The 12,521-nt window shown below is 43.3% G+C and overlaps 1 protein-coding gene across 1 annotated transcript in view; it reads left to right on the top strand.

Annotated features, from left to right (window-relative positions):
* The window catches only part of ANTXR2 (ANTXR cell adhesion molecule 2), a 552,370-nt gene that overhangs the window by 188,812 nt on the left and 351,037 nt on the right, over positions 1 to 12,521 (top strand). The window contains exon 7 of the mRNA XM_078660866.1: positions 4,581 to 4,661. Coding sequence (XP_078516992.1) covers positions 4,581 to 4,661 — 81 coding nt within the window. The remainder of the gene's footprint in view (positions 1 to 4,580; positions 4,662 to 12,521) is intronic.

Below are 12,521 nucleotides of genomic sequence, written 5' to 3'. Positions count from 1 at the left end.
TTTAGAGCCTATGTGTTCAGAGATGCTTTAAGGCATGGGCAAAGTGGGCTCTGGCCTAGAGTCCCAGCATTTAAGGGGCCACCCTTATAGACATAGGTCTGTGCTGCGAGTCTTGCCCTGGTGACCTTGAATAATTCATAAACAGAATGTTTAAATATTGTTATAAATACGGTTTACTTTAATTTATTTTAATGTAGTTGATATGTGAGAATCAATAACAGCCATTTTGCAGAGTAATTATGTTTTTATGTGTCATGTAATATTCATCGAAAAGTTTCTTTTAGACCAAAACGGGACCTTACATATGAGAAATGAGAAGGTATCACAGAAATTTTGCAGTACTATTACTGTGCTCCTGCTCTGTTACAATATTGAAAACACCTATAACTATCCCTGAATATTAGATGTAAACACATTTAGAATTTGGATGAGTGTGCCTGTTCACTGCCAGCGACCTGGCCAAAGAGGGCATGAACGATCTGAAACTGGATCATAAATTCAAAGCTGTTTCGTACAGGGGCCCCCAAAATACATTTGGCCCTAGGCCCCCACAATCCTTAAGATGTCCCTGTATGTGTTTACAGCCTTCCATCCAACTTCTGTGACTACCAAAAAATGTTTAAGCTGTAAGGGCCTGAGAGAGAAGTTCATTTTCTTTAACATTTGTGTTGCCTGTTTTGAGTTGCCAGCATGTTTTGTGGCGATATTTCCAGTTTAGTGTGCCACCAAACCTCAGCCCTCCTCTTTCACTTTCATGCAAGTGAATTCTGGTTGCATTGTATCAGTGCTTAATTCCATCCATACCCAGGACAAGTGGTAGTGCTTACAGATGTAAATGCAAGGGAGATTGTAATGGGAAGAGGCTCTACAATCAATTGGCAAAACAAGTAACATTATCCAAAACAGCCCAAATATGACAGGTTCTCCTGTCATACCAGCTCTCTTGGGCATTTCATTTTTCTGAAGGCCTACTTCAGTTTGTAGCGATTATAGGGCTCAACACATTTATGTTCTTGGATGATTTCCTTTTATCTGTGATGCCTTTTTATCTTTTCAAATAACTTATCCTGTCAAACAAAAAGTATGATTTATGGTGCACCAACATGCACTACAAGTAATTTTCTGTTCTGACCTTAAGAGCAAAAAAAAAAAAGAAAAGTATATATCTGAAACACTCTAGTCCAAATTGACCTCTCCTTCTAGAGGGAGAGCACTTTCTTCAGTTTAGGATTGTGCAGTCTTGTAGCCTCAGTAAGAGTCGAAGAGGGGTTGTTTTTTGGCGCACATCAATGCCTACCAATGTTAGTAGATAGGGATTTGAGTCAAAACCCATGGGTGGTAGCATGGGAAAGACAATTTCCCAGAAAAGGTACGCCCCTTGATGCAAAATTGCAGGTAGTGCTACTTTGAGTTAATTTGTAAAAGTAAAGTAAAAGTCCACATTTGTAAAGCGCACAATCACCCGTAAGGGTCTCTAGGCGCTGGGGGCCGTCGGGAAGATTAAGCATTTGTCAACTTCCTAACACAAATCATGATATATAATGGAGAGTAAATCCTGCCACAACACTTTGCGCTGGAATTGCATCACTTTGGTGATGCAAGCCCGGCTCAAAGTGTTATTAAATCTGGGCTAACGTATTGTGCTCCTGTTAGGACCACTTTTAGAGAGTGGCAGGGCGAATAGGAGTTCCTGTGCTCAACCATGAGGGTTGAGGTATTTTACTCCTCATGCCCCAGGACCCAATTATCTGTAGATCCTGGGCAACTGGGCCAGGTACTACCGCTTTCAGCATTTGCCTCGAAGTGGTAGTGCATGTTGAGCAGTCCAAGGCGGTTCTAGGGGAGGGAGATGTGAGGCATACACAGGTCCAAGACTCGAGGTATAAACAATAATAGCAGTATGATGCTTATCTAGCCAAATATATGTTTTTATTTACATGTGATTGCACAAAGCATAGAATCGACACACTAAATAATCCCCACATTCTCTTAATGTCAGTGTGATAGCGTGGTACCGGGCAGAACTCCCCAAGTCCCCTTTCCTGTCTAGTGGAGCTGGTTATTCTCCATTCCATATTGGAGGCCACTGCCAGATGGGGACCCAGATATTCCACACACAACAAAGTCTATTGCTTACATTATGAATCTGTGCTAGCAGTGTTTAGGTGCTAGATTCCTGCAAGTCCCCAGCAGGTCCTATGGCCTGAAAAAGTCTTACCAGACTCAATGGCAGCCGGCAATACGGCTAGGACCAGGACGCTCCTTCACAAGCTTCAATCTTCCTTCGCTGAGGGTCCATGACCTTTCATAGTCTGTCCCAGTGGTGCATCGACCTCCTCAGTTCTTGGATGGCCAGTCCAGTAATGGACATCCTCACCCGGCTCCTGTCATGATTTGTATATGTTCCTTCTGGCTTCTTCAGCACAAAGACCCTGGGAAATGGCCCTGAATCACAGTGGCTTTGCCCTCCTGGTCACCTCATGGTCACATTGGGGAGTCGCTGACATTGCCCCACAAACAGGCAATGGCCTTGTGTTCATGGTGACCACGTTCTTGGTGACACAGCAGTCACCGATCTTGCCACCTTCATGGGCCACGACCTGCACATCATGTTGTCTTCTTCCCGGTCACACAGGGGCACCAACTTTGAAGCTAACCTGGGTGATGGCCCACACTTTGCTGTGCCCTCACTCCTGCTCACACTGAGGTCATCAGTTTGAAGCTCACACTGGTGGAGGCCCACACTTCACGTAGCTACCTTCTCATCATAAGGGGGTCGCCCAGTTTGGTGCTCATAGAGGTGATGGTGAGCACTTAACAGTGGCCCCCTTCCTGCTGACATGGGGCCACCGACTTTGGCAGGTTATGGCAGGCAACCCCCACCCCTACAGTGGTCCTGACCATGGGGTCTCACACTCATTCGCCAGGATCCCCACTGGTCCTTGCTACATCCAGGTGATCTCCTCCTTCCAACAGGATCTACTGGTCTTGATAGGTAGGTTCATGGCTGCTGCTCTAGGCTCAGGGCAAGTGGTCTTGACTTCCTGGATGATGGCCCCATACCCAGCAGAGAGACGAACAGACCATGACCTATTCCAGCAGCTAGAAATCTCTGCAAACTTATTTTTCCTAATGAACAACTCTGTTGAACAACATGTGAGTCTCACTCTACCTTCTTCAACGTCCGATTCAAAATGTGATTTACTGTCTGATACTTTGATGGTCAGGTTATGGGTGTCAGCTCCATTGAAGTTGTCCAAGCAAGAGTGACTCCATTTCTGATTGCTCAACAACACAGTCCAAGGGAGTAACCAGGGATCACACTAACCAGGGATCATACCAAGCACTAAAATATGCCTCATAAAGGTCCAAAGTGCTAAGCCTTCCTCTCTCCAAAGATTTCTTGGTCCAAATTGACAACCTTATCAGTCCAACCTTCTGTCTGAAAATGAGTCCAGACACCACTGACCAGTAACTCTTCCTGCAATCAAAGAGTCCTTTGATGTCCACAGAAGCTGCTCTGCTCCCCTTCTTTCAGTGTATGTTCTCACTCCAGCCCTCAGGAATGTCAGCAGTATACATCTCTTGTCTGGGGGTTGCATCCACACCTCTCCTAGTATCTCCAGGCATGGTGTTTCCAAAATAGAAACCTCAGGTCAACATAGTATGTACCATATACAGGCAAAGATCATGTATTGTCCAGTGCTACACACAATCCATGCAGGCCAAGGATGGGATAGTATACTGCCACATAACTTTATTTTGTGGGCCAGTGGGGTCCACTCCTGTGTTACAGGTAAAATGGCCTGATCACTGTTGCTGCCACCACAGTGGACGTGTCACTTCTCTCCTGGTAAGGGCAATAACGCTCTACTAACATGAGGTTAGCGCCCATTCTCATCCATCAAGGCCGCGTTACCATGAAAAAGGACTAGGTCTTGGTGCACACACATGATCCGTGCTCACCTGTGATTTTGTGACCTAATAAGGCAATTGAAATGGGCACCTACTTTCTCAATCACTTACAATGTCCTAATGTTTGTGTGACGATAGAAGTTCATCTTCCACAAATAAAAATAAAAAATAAAATAAAACTTTATCTGGTTGGAAATAAAAGCAGTAACATATTTCAGCATCTGTCCACATTTGCCCAGCTACCCCTCCTTTCACACGTTGATTGTGTCTTTGACTTAAAACCTATACAGTGGTTTACTGATTTTCTGCTGGGTTTGAGATTTCTAAATACCATATGCTTTCAAGAGATTTCTGGGTTACATTTTGTCCATAGAGGGTAACTCAGTTGCTGAGGCCGATGGGAATGGTTAAAACTCCCCTTTATATAGAGGACGTATCCAAAGAATTTCACTGCGACAGAGTTGAGGCACTTTTTCCACTCTTGGGTCTGTGCAGACATCATGCATGTGTGTAAATATCTATGTGGTATTTATATAGCACAAACCTAGTGAAAGGCAGTAGGGCTCTGTCAAAATGCAACCTCATGATATATTGGTAAGAGAGAAAAGGTGGGTCAAATCTTAACAATTAATTAAACATGTTTGTCTGTTTTTGTTTGCATACAGCTCGTGAAAATTGCAGATTCGAAAGATCAAGTTTTCCCTGTGGAAGGAGGATTCACAGCTCTGAAAGGGATTATCAATTCTGTGAGTCAAAGTCGTTATGTGAATGTATCATTTTAAAGTCAGTTTAACAGGTGGATTATTTTCATGTTTTGTTTTTGTCCTTCCAGTTGGATAAGTGGAACGTGTATCCTCAGCTCAGCCTTAGTGTCTATAATTATTTAGTGTTTGAGATTTTACTAACATTTGTGTAAGATGGCAAAGCCCTGTTGCCAACTGGCTGTATCAACTTTGTTCATAGTCCAAGGAATTTATTTGGTCCTGTCTTGTCCTAGTCTTTAAGCGAGGATGACTCACATTTAATCTCTTTGCCCTTCACTCTTGCATACACCATTCTATCTCTACAGCACTGCTGTAGAAACAACAAACCGTTGTCTGATCAAAGACCAGGATGGTCTATCAGGTTTGAAAATAGCAATGGAAGCTTTATGTATTTCTTACACGACTAGCAGAGCTCTTCATGTATGAGTAGATAATTACAAGCTAGTGTGTTGCTGTACCAAAGACCATGTCTCTCATAAGTGGCCCAACTTGTTTATATGAAGTTAGCAGTCTGACTGAAAGAGCTGACCCAGGTTAGGTACATTAATGAAACGTGTTCTTTGAGTCTAAATGAGGACAATTAAAAGCTGCCACATTATTTTGGGGGGTCTATCAAGGAGGGTTGAAATGTCATCAGTATTTCACGTAGAGGAGGTGTTGAGGAGTATTAGGTGGTGTGCCTCCTTCGGACATGAAGAGTTTAGTGTTAAATATGTAAAGAGCAGAAGGTAACATGGTGGCCTTGGCGGCTGCTCAGACATGTGATGATGTAGTTGCTGTTTGTTATAGATTTCTTCTGGATCCTGCTGTATCCCATACCGAAACGTAGACACGCGGGCAGGGCGGTTCTTGTGCGCCATAGACCTATTTTGGGTTGGGATTCTCACTACTACGTATGTAAATATGCTATTTGATGCCGAGGATGATAATGTTGCTGAGAACATTTAATGAAGATATTTTACAAAATAAACGAGTCCTCCTCACAAGCCTCCATAGAATAGGTAATTATTTGCTCTGTTAGAATTTTACTGTTCAGTGAGTCTCATACTGAGTACCCTGCTCTATTTTATTTCTGTTCTTAAGAACTCTGATGGTGTGTGTCAATTCAGAATTTCTTCTTCGGGTATTTGCCCTTGATACTTTCATGACTGTCTGTTAACAAGTTACACGGCTATTTGTGGAATGCCTAATTTTCAACGGTCTTCAGTGGGGTATAACTCAGGGTCCCTTTGCCCTCCTAAGCAAATAGTATTTGTCTGATAGTTTCATCTGATTATTTTACGCGGATGTCTTTGAAAAGCTCCTTTTATGACATTCCGGGCCATATGTATCATTGAAATTCGCAAAGGCCGTAATTCGCAGAATTTCGGCCTTTACGAATGCAAATTCCCAATATGGTATGCATTAAGCAAATGTGGTTCAAAATAAGGAATCGCACAATTTGCGATTCCTTATTTTACGATTGCATTTAAGGAATCGCAAAATTTGCGATTCCTTAAATGCAATGTATGATGCAAAAAAATATTGCTAATTGTCCCTAAGGAATCGCAAATGACCACCAACTTCAAGTTGGTGGTAAGTTGCGAATTCCTTTAAAAAAGCATTTTTTTTAAAAACAAAAGGTGCCATATGACGCTCATACATGCCCTTAGGGCATGTATGTGCGCCATATGCGCACACATGTCATTTTCAGGGGTGCAGCAAGGTGTCCTTTGGACACCCCTGCACCCTTGAAAATATTCTCAATTTGCGATTAGCTAATTGCTAATCGCACATTTCCCCTTCATTCCTATGGGCCTCCTGGCCCATAGAAATTAATGGGAAATTATTCCTTAATTGCGATTAGCATTTTGCTAATCACAATTAAGGAATATTAAGAAATCGTTAAAAAGAAGCTGATTTCTACATGCATACCATTTTGCGATTTCTAAATAGCGATTCCTTAAAAATCGCTATTTAGGAATCGCAAAACGGAATGTTGATACATATGGCCCTTAGTAGTCTACAGTGGTATGATGTATGAGGCTGTCTGAACATGATTTTTGTTTTACTTTTTGAAGCAGTGCAATTAATATATTGGTCGAGGCTGTGATGTATAAATTACATTAAGTGAACAGCATTATACTTAAAAGGAGAACAGGTGTAGAGCATGTGACTGGTTTGCAATTGTTCTTTCATTTAAAAAAATATTACAGTTCTATGACTATACCGCACTTTATGCAAGTAGAAAACGGTTTCATCTGATAGTTTTGTTGAACGTCTTCAAACGCTTCAAAGGGATAGCAGCGCGCCCAGCGAGCGCGCTTACCACGAGCCTAATGCAGTCTGGGGACACTAAGGATGTCAGTGCTAATGTAAAATGATCAACACAATTTGGCTGCAATTAACTCTTGCCCGTTGACTTGAAGCAGCACTACTGAAAATAAGGCTTTCGTGTTAAAGAGGTAGACTAAAATGTGCTAACTTTCCAAACACTGTTTCTTGTGGCGGATTCATATCCTACAAAGGCACCGTCTGCTGATCCGTTCTTTGCAAACTGGAAGCATAATTATGCCTCATAAAATTTTTTTGTGTGCATGTAATCTGTCTGTACATGGCCACCATGTGCTCGAGTGCAGCCTCACCATACTCATAAATAATATCAAATGCCCACTGCAGTCAATGTGCACATATAACGTCAAATGCCCAGTGCAGCAGCACAATGGCAGTCCATCTACATTGGCATGTTCAAGCTGCCATGTTACATTTAAGTGTTCTATGCAGAATCCATTGGTTTTACAGGATGCTGCCCCTTGAAAATGTGGCCATGCCTCTGCAAACAGTGATAACAACATGCACTTACCCCCAAACAGACTTCAGAATACCCTTCAAATGCTCAAAAAAAAAGGCATGCATTTTAATTCACTGACTCCTTATAAATAGTGGTGAGACTAACATGGCTACGCATAAGCAAGGATCAAATTCCCCATCCTTTCAGCTGGTGTGCTGGATTTATTGGAACTGGTCCATCCCATGTGTCAGGGGTGGAAACTCTAAGTTAAGGTTGCTATGTATAGTGGCGGGGTTCCTGCAAAGTTTAGTTTGTATTCTTGTTCAATATTGTGCTGTCTGCATATTGTTATTTCCCAATCTGTTTGTCCTGTGTGCTCTCTAACCTATAGCCCCCCAACTCCTTACTTGTAACCTCTATCACATAAACACATATAATGCTATATATGTTATCACAATGTTATGCCTATATTGATGTCTATGCCACTTTGTGTAAATGAGTCATGCTCATTATTGACATCCCCATTAACGGAGGTATATGAGACAAATGTACTAAGCCCTGTATATAAATGTGTTTTTTCTTACAATTTCTCACACTACTGTTATCACCACAATTCATGATCATAAGAACACTTTCTCACACATCATTGTGCGAACTGATACATATAGGGTGCAATCCCCTGCCTTTGAGCTGAAAGGATTTCCCAGGGAGCTACATCTCCAAGGCCATTTGGCATCTGCGTTAAGCATAGCCTGGTGCGATATGCGGGCTGAATCAAGACAGGCTTGGTATTGGGCATTTGGCTTCTGCATCTCTTCTCTCCCAATGGCAGATGTATACGCAGGCTACTATAATGCTCAGTTTCTTTATTCTGCAGTCATTCTTTATGTTGCATATTGTCCATATATTCCTCATTTTCGTCACCATTTTTTCTACTCTAGCTTGGCTGAGATCAGTTGGGCTGTGTAGTTCTGCCCTCTTTGGAAATTTACTTTGGACTTTGCTCAAAGCCTGGTTTAAATCTCAGCACTGTAGGCAACATTTAACATATGGAATCTTTGAGGGCTAGTGCAATTTGGTGTGGTTCCAACCCAAGAGGAAGGATTTGTTGTAGGAGATGACATATGTTCTTTGTCACTCTGTTTACTTGGGGGATAAAGGATAAGCAACTATAGAAGAAACCATGCAAGTTCCAATCATTCTGCATGAGTGAAAATACTAGCCCCATGGTCGGTGGAGGTTAAGAGGCATAGCAGACGGGAGTCATGGGCAATTGAGTAGAACCTATTGCATACTCCTATGCACTAAGAAGATTGTCTCTGATTATCAGATTATTCTGGATCTATGTGATTCTTCATACTGTGGAAAAGTAAATTTTGCCATGTTCTGTGTCTCTACGTGTCATCCATCATATGTTATGTGTGCATGACCAATATGCATATGTTATTCCCCATGTCCGATTCAAGACGCAATTATAGTTGTGTCCACCTCTGGTATGTCATTTCCCAGTCCTCATGAGTAATATGAGTATCAGGCCTATGTAAAGCTACTTTGCCACGTTTTCCCAGTGTGCACGTTATTTCATTATAAAGTCCCCGTTTCTAGGCCTCAACAGGGCCTGGACACCAGATTCAGCTCCTGTCTCCTGAAGCCTCGCTGAGGAGCGATCCAGCCCCCACCTGTATCCTCGACCTTTCACTTACTTCCTGCCTCGCAGTGCCCGGTGCAGCTTGGCTCTGCCTCTGAGTCTGCCAAGACTATGTTATGATTCCAGCTATCAGTTTAGTCCTCCTTCTCTGCATTCCTAAGCTACTGAACTACATCAATAGTTTCCGTCATTGTCTAGCCTGTGCGGCTCCATGTTAAGAGAAATACTGTATTTAATGGTCATTTAATATTCTTCATCACGCACTATATGTAGAATAAATGCATGCTCCAGTCTTAGAGTCAGTTAGCTTTTCCCCTCATGACTTCTAGTTTATATCAACATGTTCCCTAAACATCAGATACTAAATAGGGTTTAGGTACATGTCGCTCCGACCCTCCAGACTTTAGTCTCTGCTCCTAGCACAGAGTTCATAGCCCCCAGCTTCTCCTCGTAACACGTCATTGCCAGTTTGCGCGCACCATCAGGTTAGAGGCCCCGGCTCCTTAGGTAGCCCCCTCCTATGTTTCCGCCCATTCATGACATATTCTGTTACGTTTGCATCACATGTCTGAGTTACACCTTCTTTTTACTCTTATCTTTCGCGACTGCTACGCGTCACGCCTTCTGCTCCACCCACTGCTACGCCTACTGCAATGTAATGCTATGTGTTTGCGTTATGTATATATGCTCATGTATTGTTATTAAAAGCGAGCGCGCTCATCCCAGACCCAGGCCCAGCAGCTGCTGGGCCCTGTCATCCTATTCCTATGCAGGTTGTCCTGTTCCTGTCCTTATGCTGTATTAAACCTGCAAAAAACTCCTACTACCTCGAATCTTGACTCTTATTTATTGAGCTATCTGTTATGATATATGTCTAGTCAAAAATAGGGTATTATTTATTTATTTACCACATAATGGCGCCCGAACAGGGACTTGCCCTTTCCCCACGCGTCGGTGAAGCCACGCCGACCCCCTGACCCTCTGCAGTCGTGACGGAACTCTTCTGCGCAGTGGCAGATATTTCTGCTCAAGTATCCCTCAGGCCCACGGAGGAGATGGAGGAGGCGGTCCAGCATCCAGACGAGACGGTGGAGGAACGCGGCGAGTCCCGACCAGAGCCCAAGCCAAGAGTCCAAGGTCCGAGGTATCCGGAGGTCCACCCGTAACTGAAGTCCGAAGTCCGAAGTTCGTCGTCGTAGCAGTCCAGTCCAGTCCGAGGCCTTCCGTTCTTGCTGCCCGGTGAGTACCGTTACTGGGGTGGTATCTAGACAGGGTCAATTTAATTGACTCTGGTCTGTGGGTTGGTGGTACACAGTCCCACAAACGAAGTGTCCACTTCGGTGGATGCGGGTCCTGACGTGTCTCTTTAAGAGACCGGTAAGTTTCGTACTGTTTCAGCAGTGCATCTAGTTTCTGTTCTAGTCAGTTCTGTTCTCGAGAAATTTCAAGTATTTTCAGGTGGTATTCTGTTCGAACTGTTATTCATAATGTTCTTCATGTATTTTAATGTTGTGGTATGAGTGCGACGTGATTTCGTGTTTTCATTGTGTATTGTATTATGTCCAGATTATAGTCCAGTCATGCCGCTCTTCTCAAAATTACGTCAGTTAAAAACTAGAAAGGGTCTGCTGGAAGCAGCAGTTCCCGTCCCGCCCAGGGACAGTCCAGGTCACTTTATGTATCAGAAGCATGGCATAAGCGCCATATTGTATCTAGATTTATGGGTAGAGTATACCAAACAGTTAGAAGAAAAGTATAGATGGCCCGTATCGGGTACATGGGATGCCGAATGCATCATGCGAGTAGAAGAAGCATTATGGAAAAAGAAAGCCAGACAGTCACAGAAAGATGCCATCGAGTTATGGCGCAAAGAAGCTCATAAAAGAACCGAAAAAGAAATCAGAAAGACAGAACTAAGTAGAGAATCCCAAGAACGAGCCCAAGAAAGAGAATTAATCGAGATAGGTGAACGAGTTAGAACTGAGCAATCAGACAGACAGAGGAATGCCCTCATTAAGGGTATGTATCCTCTTCTTGCTGAGGGCTTGCCAAAAGCGACCCCAGAGGCATCCAGTAATTTCCCGCCACCATTAGTTCCGACCAAGCTACGTCACAAACCGACCGCAGCTGATATTTTTATTTCGTCCTATCTGGACGACACAGTCCCCGAATATGCAAATCCTGTTCGCGCTCCGCCAGTCCCTGTAAATCAGGTAATTCCTGCTCCTCCAGACACCGGGGTGCCCTTAACAGCCCCCCCGGGTCAGCCCGCCATACAAGTCCAGCCCACGTTACAATTACCGACCCTGCCAGGACGGAAAGCATCAGTTGATGATTCTAGTTTAGGGGCCGCAGGAGGAGGTCTTCCTCAAACCCCGCCGCCATACAAGCGTTTATCAGCACTCGAATTACATGCTCAAGCATCACAGCGTACTCCTAAAAGTAATAAGTCTGTTGCAGAGATCAGGCAAACCCTTGGCGAATGTGTCTATGACCCAGTTCCAGGCGAGTTTAATATGGTTTTATATTCCGTACGCGTAAGGAGAGTGACCGAGTATCTAGTCACCCTGCCGAATATGAAAGAAGATCTAGACAGGATATATCGTTTCATCCGTACAGGGGATGACCCACAAAGTATTAGTGATGCCATGTCTCAAAGGAAAGCCGAGATTCAGCGCATGATATTAAAGTTCTTAATTAACTGTCTAATAAGAGAACAGGATTACCCGTCTAAAGACCCGGAAGAAATGAAAACTCTGACAAAGTGGAGTGATAATATAGCCGAAGGAAAACACAATACCATTGGTGCCATGAAAAGTATGTACAAGAAAATCCGTAGAGAAATAATAAAGATACACGAACAGCGTAAAGCAGCACAAGTAAGCGAGAAAGAAAGTACCTCCGATCCCGAAGAGGAAGACGATGAGAATACCGCCAGAATAGCGTATGTAGGAAAATCTAGATTTCCAGATCGCCATTTACGTCTAGAACACAAGCCAACTTTCCATCATTCAGCACCAGAACAAGGTTCCCTAGAACAAGTATTTCAAGCTACCGATCACATTCTGAAATCACGAATCGGTTATAGTGAGTTAAGTACTATGCATGAACAAGAACTAGTCCGATCAGCAGTCAGATGGATTACTGATTCTACCACTTTTCCAGACGAAATAGTGGCACAAATGTTTCTAAAAATGCCCCCAGCCGAGCAGCGACTGGTGGGTATGTATATGATTCAGTACCTCATTACTCTGTATGAGGGTCAACATTCAGATCCAGGCCCGTTACATGATATCCTGAACGAGTTACTCCAGTATAGATGGAGAGGTCTAGGTACCGATTTAATTAGTGTCATTTTAGAACAACGTCATAAATATAGAACATTCTTGAACCCGCATTTTGTTCATGTCTCACCCCCAGAAAG

This window comes from Lissotriton helveticus, chromosome 9 (genome assembly GCF_964261635.1).
Source record: "Lissotriton helveticus chromosome 9, aLisHel1.1, whole genome shotgun sequence".
In the NCBI taxonomy this organism is placed as follows: domain Eukaryota; kingdom Metazoa; phylum Chordata; class Amphibia; order Caudata; family Salamandridae; genus Lissotriton; species Lissotriton helveticus.
The sequence above is the reverse complement of the archived record's forward strand: the minus strand, read 5'-3'. Positions and strand labels throughout refer to the sequence as shown.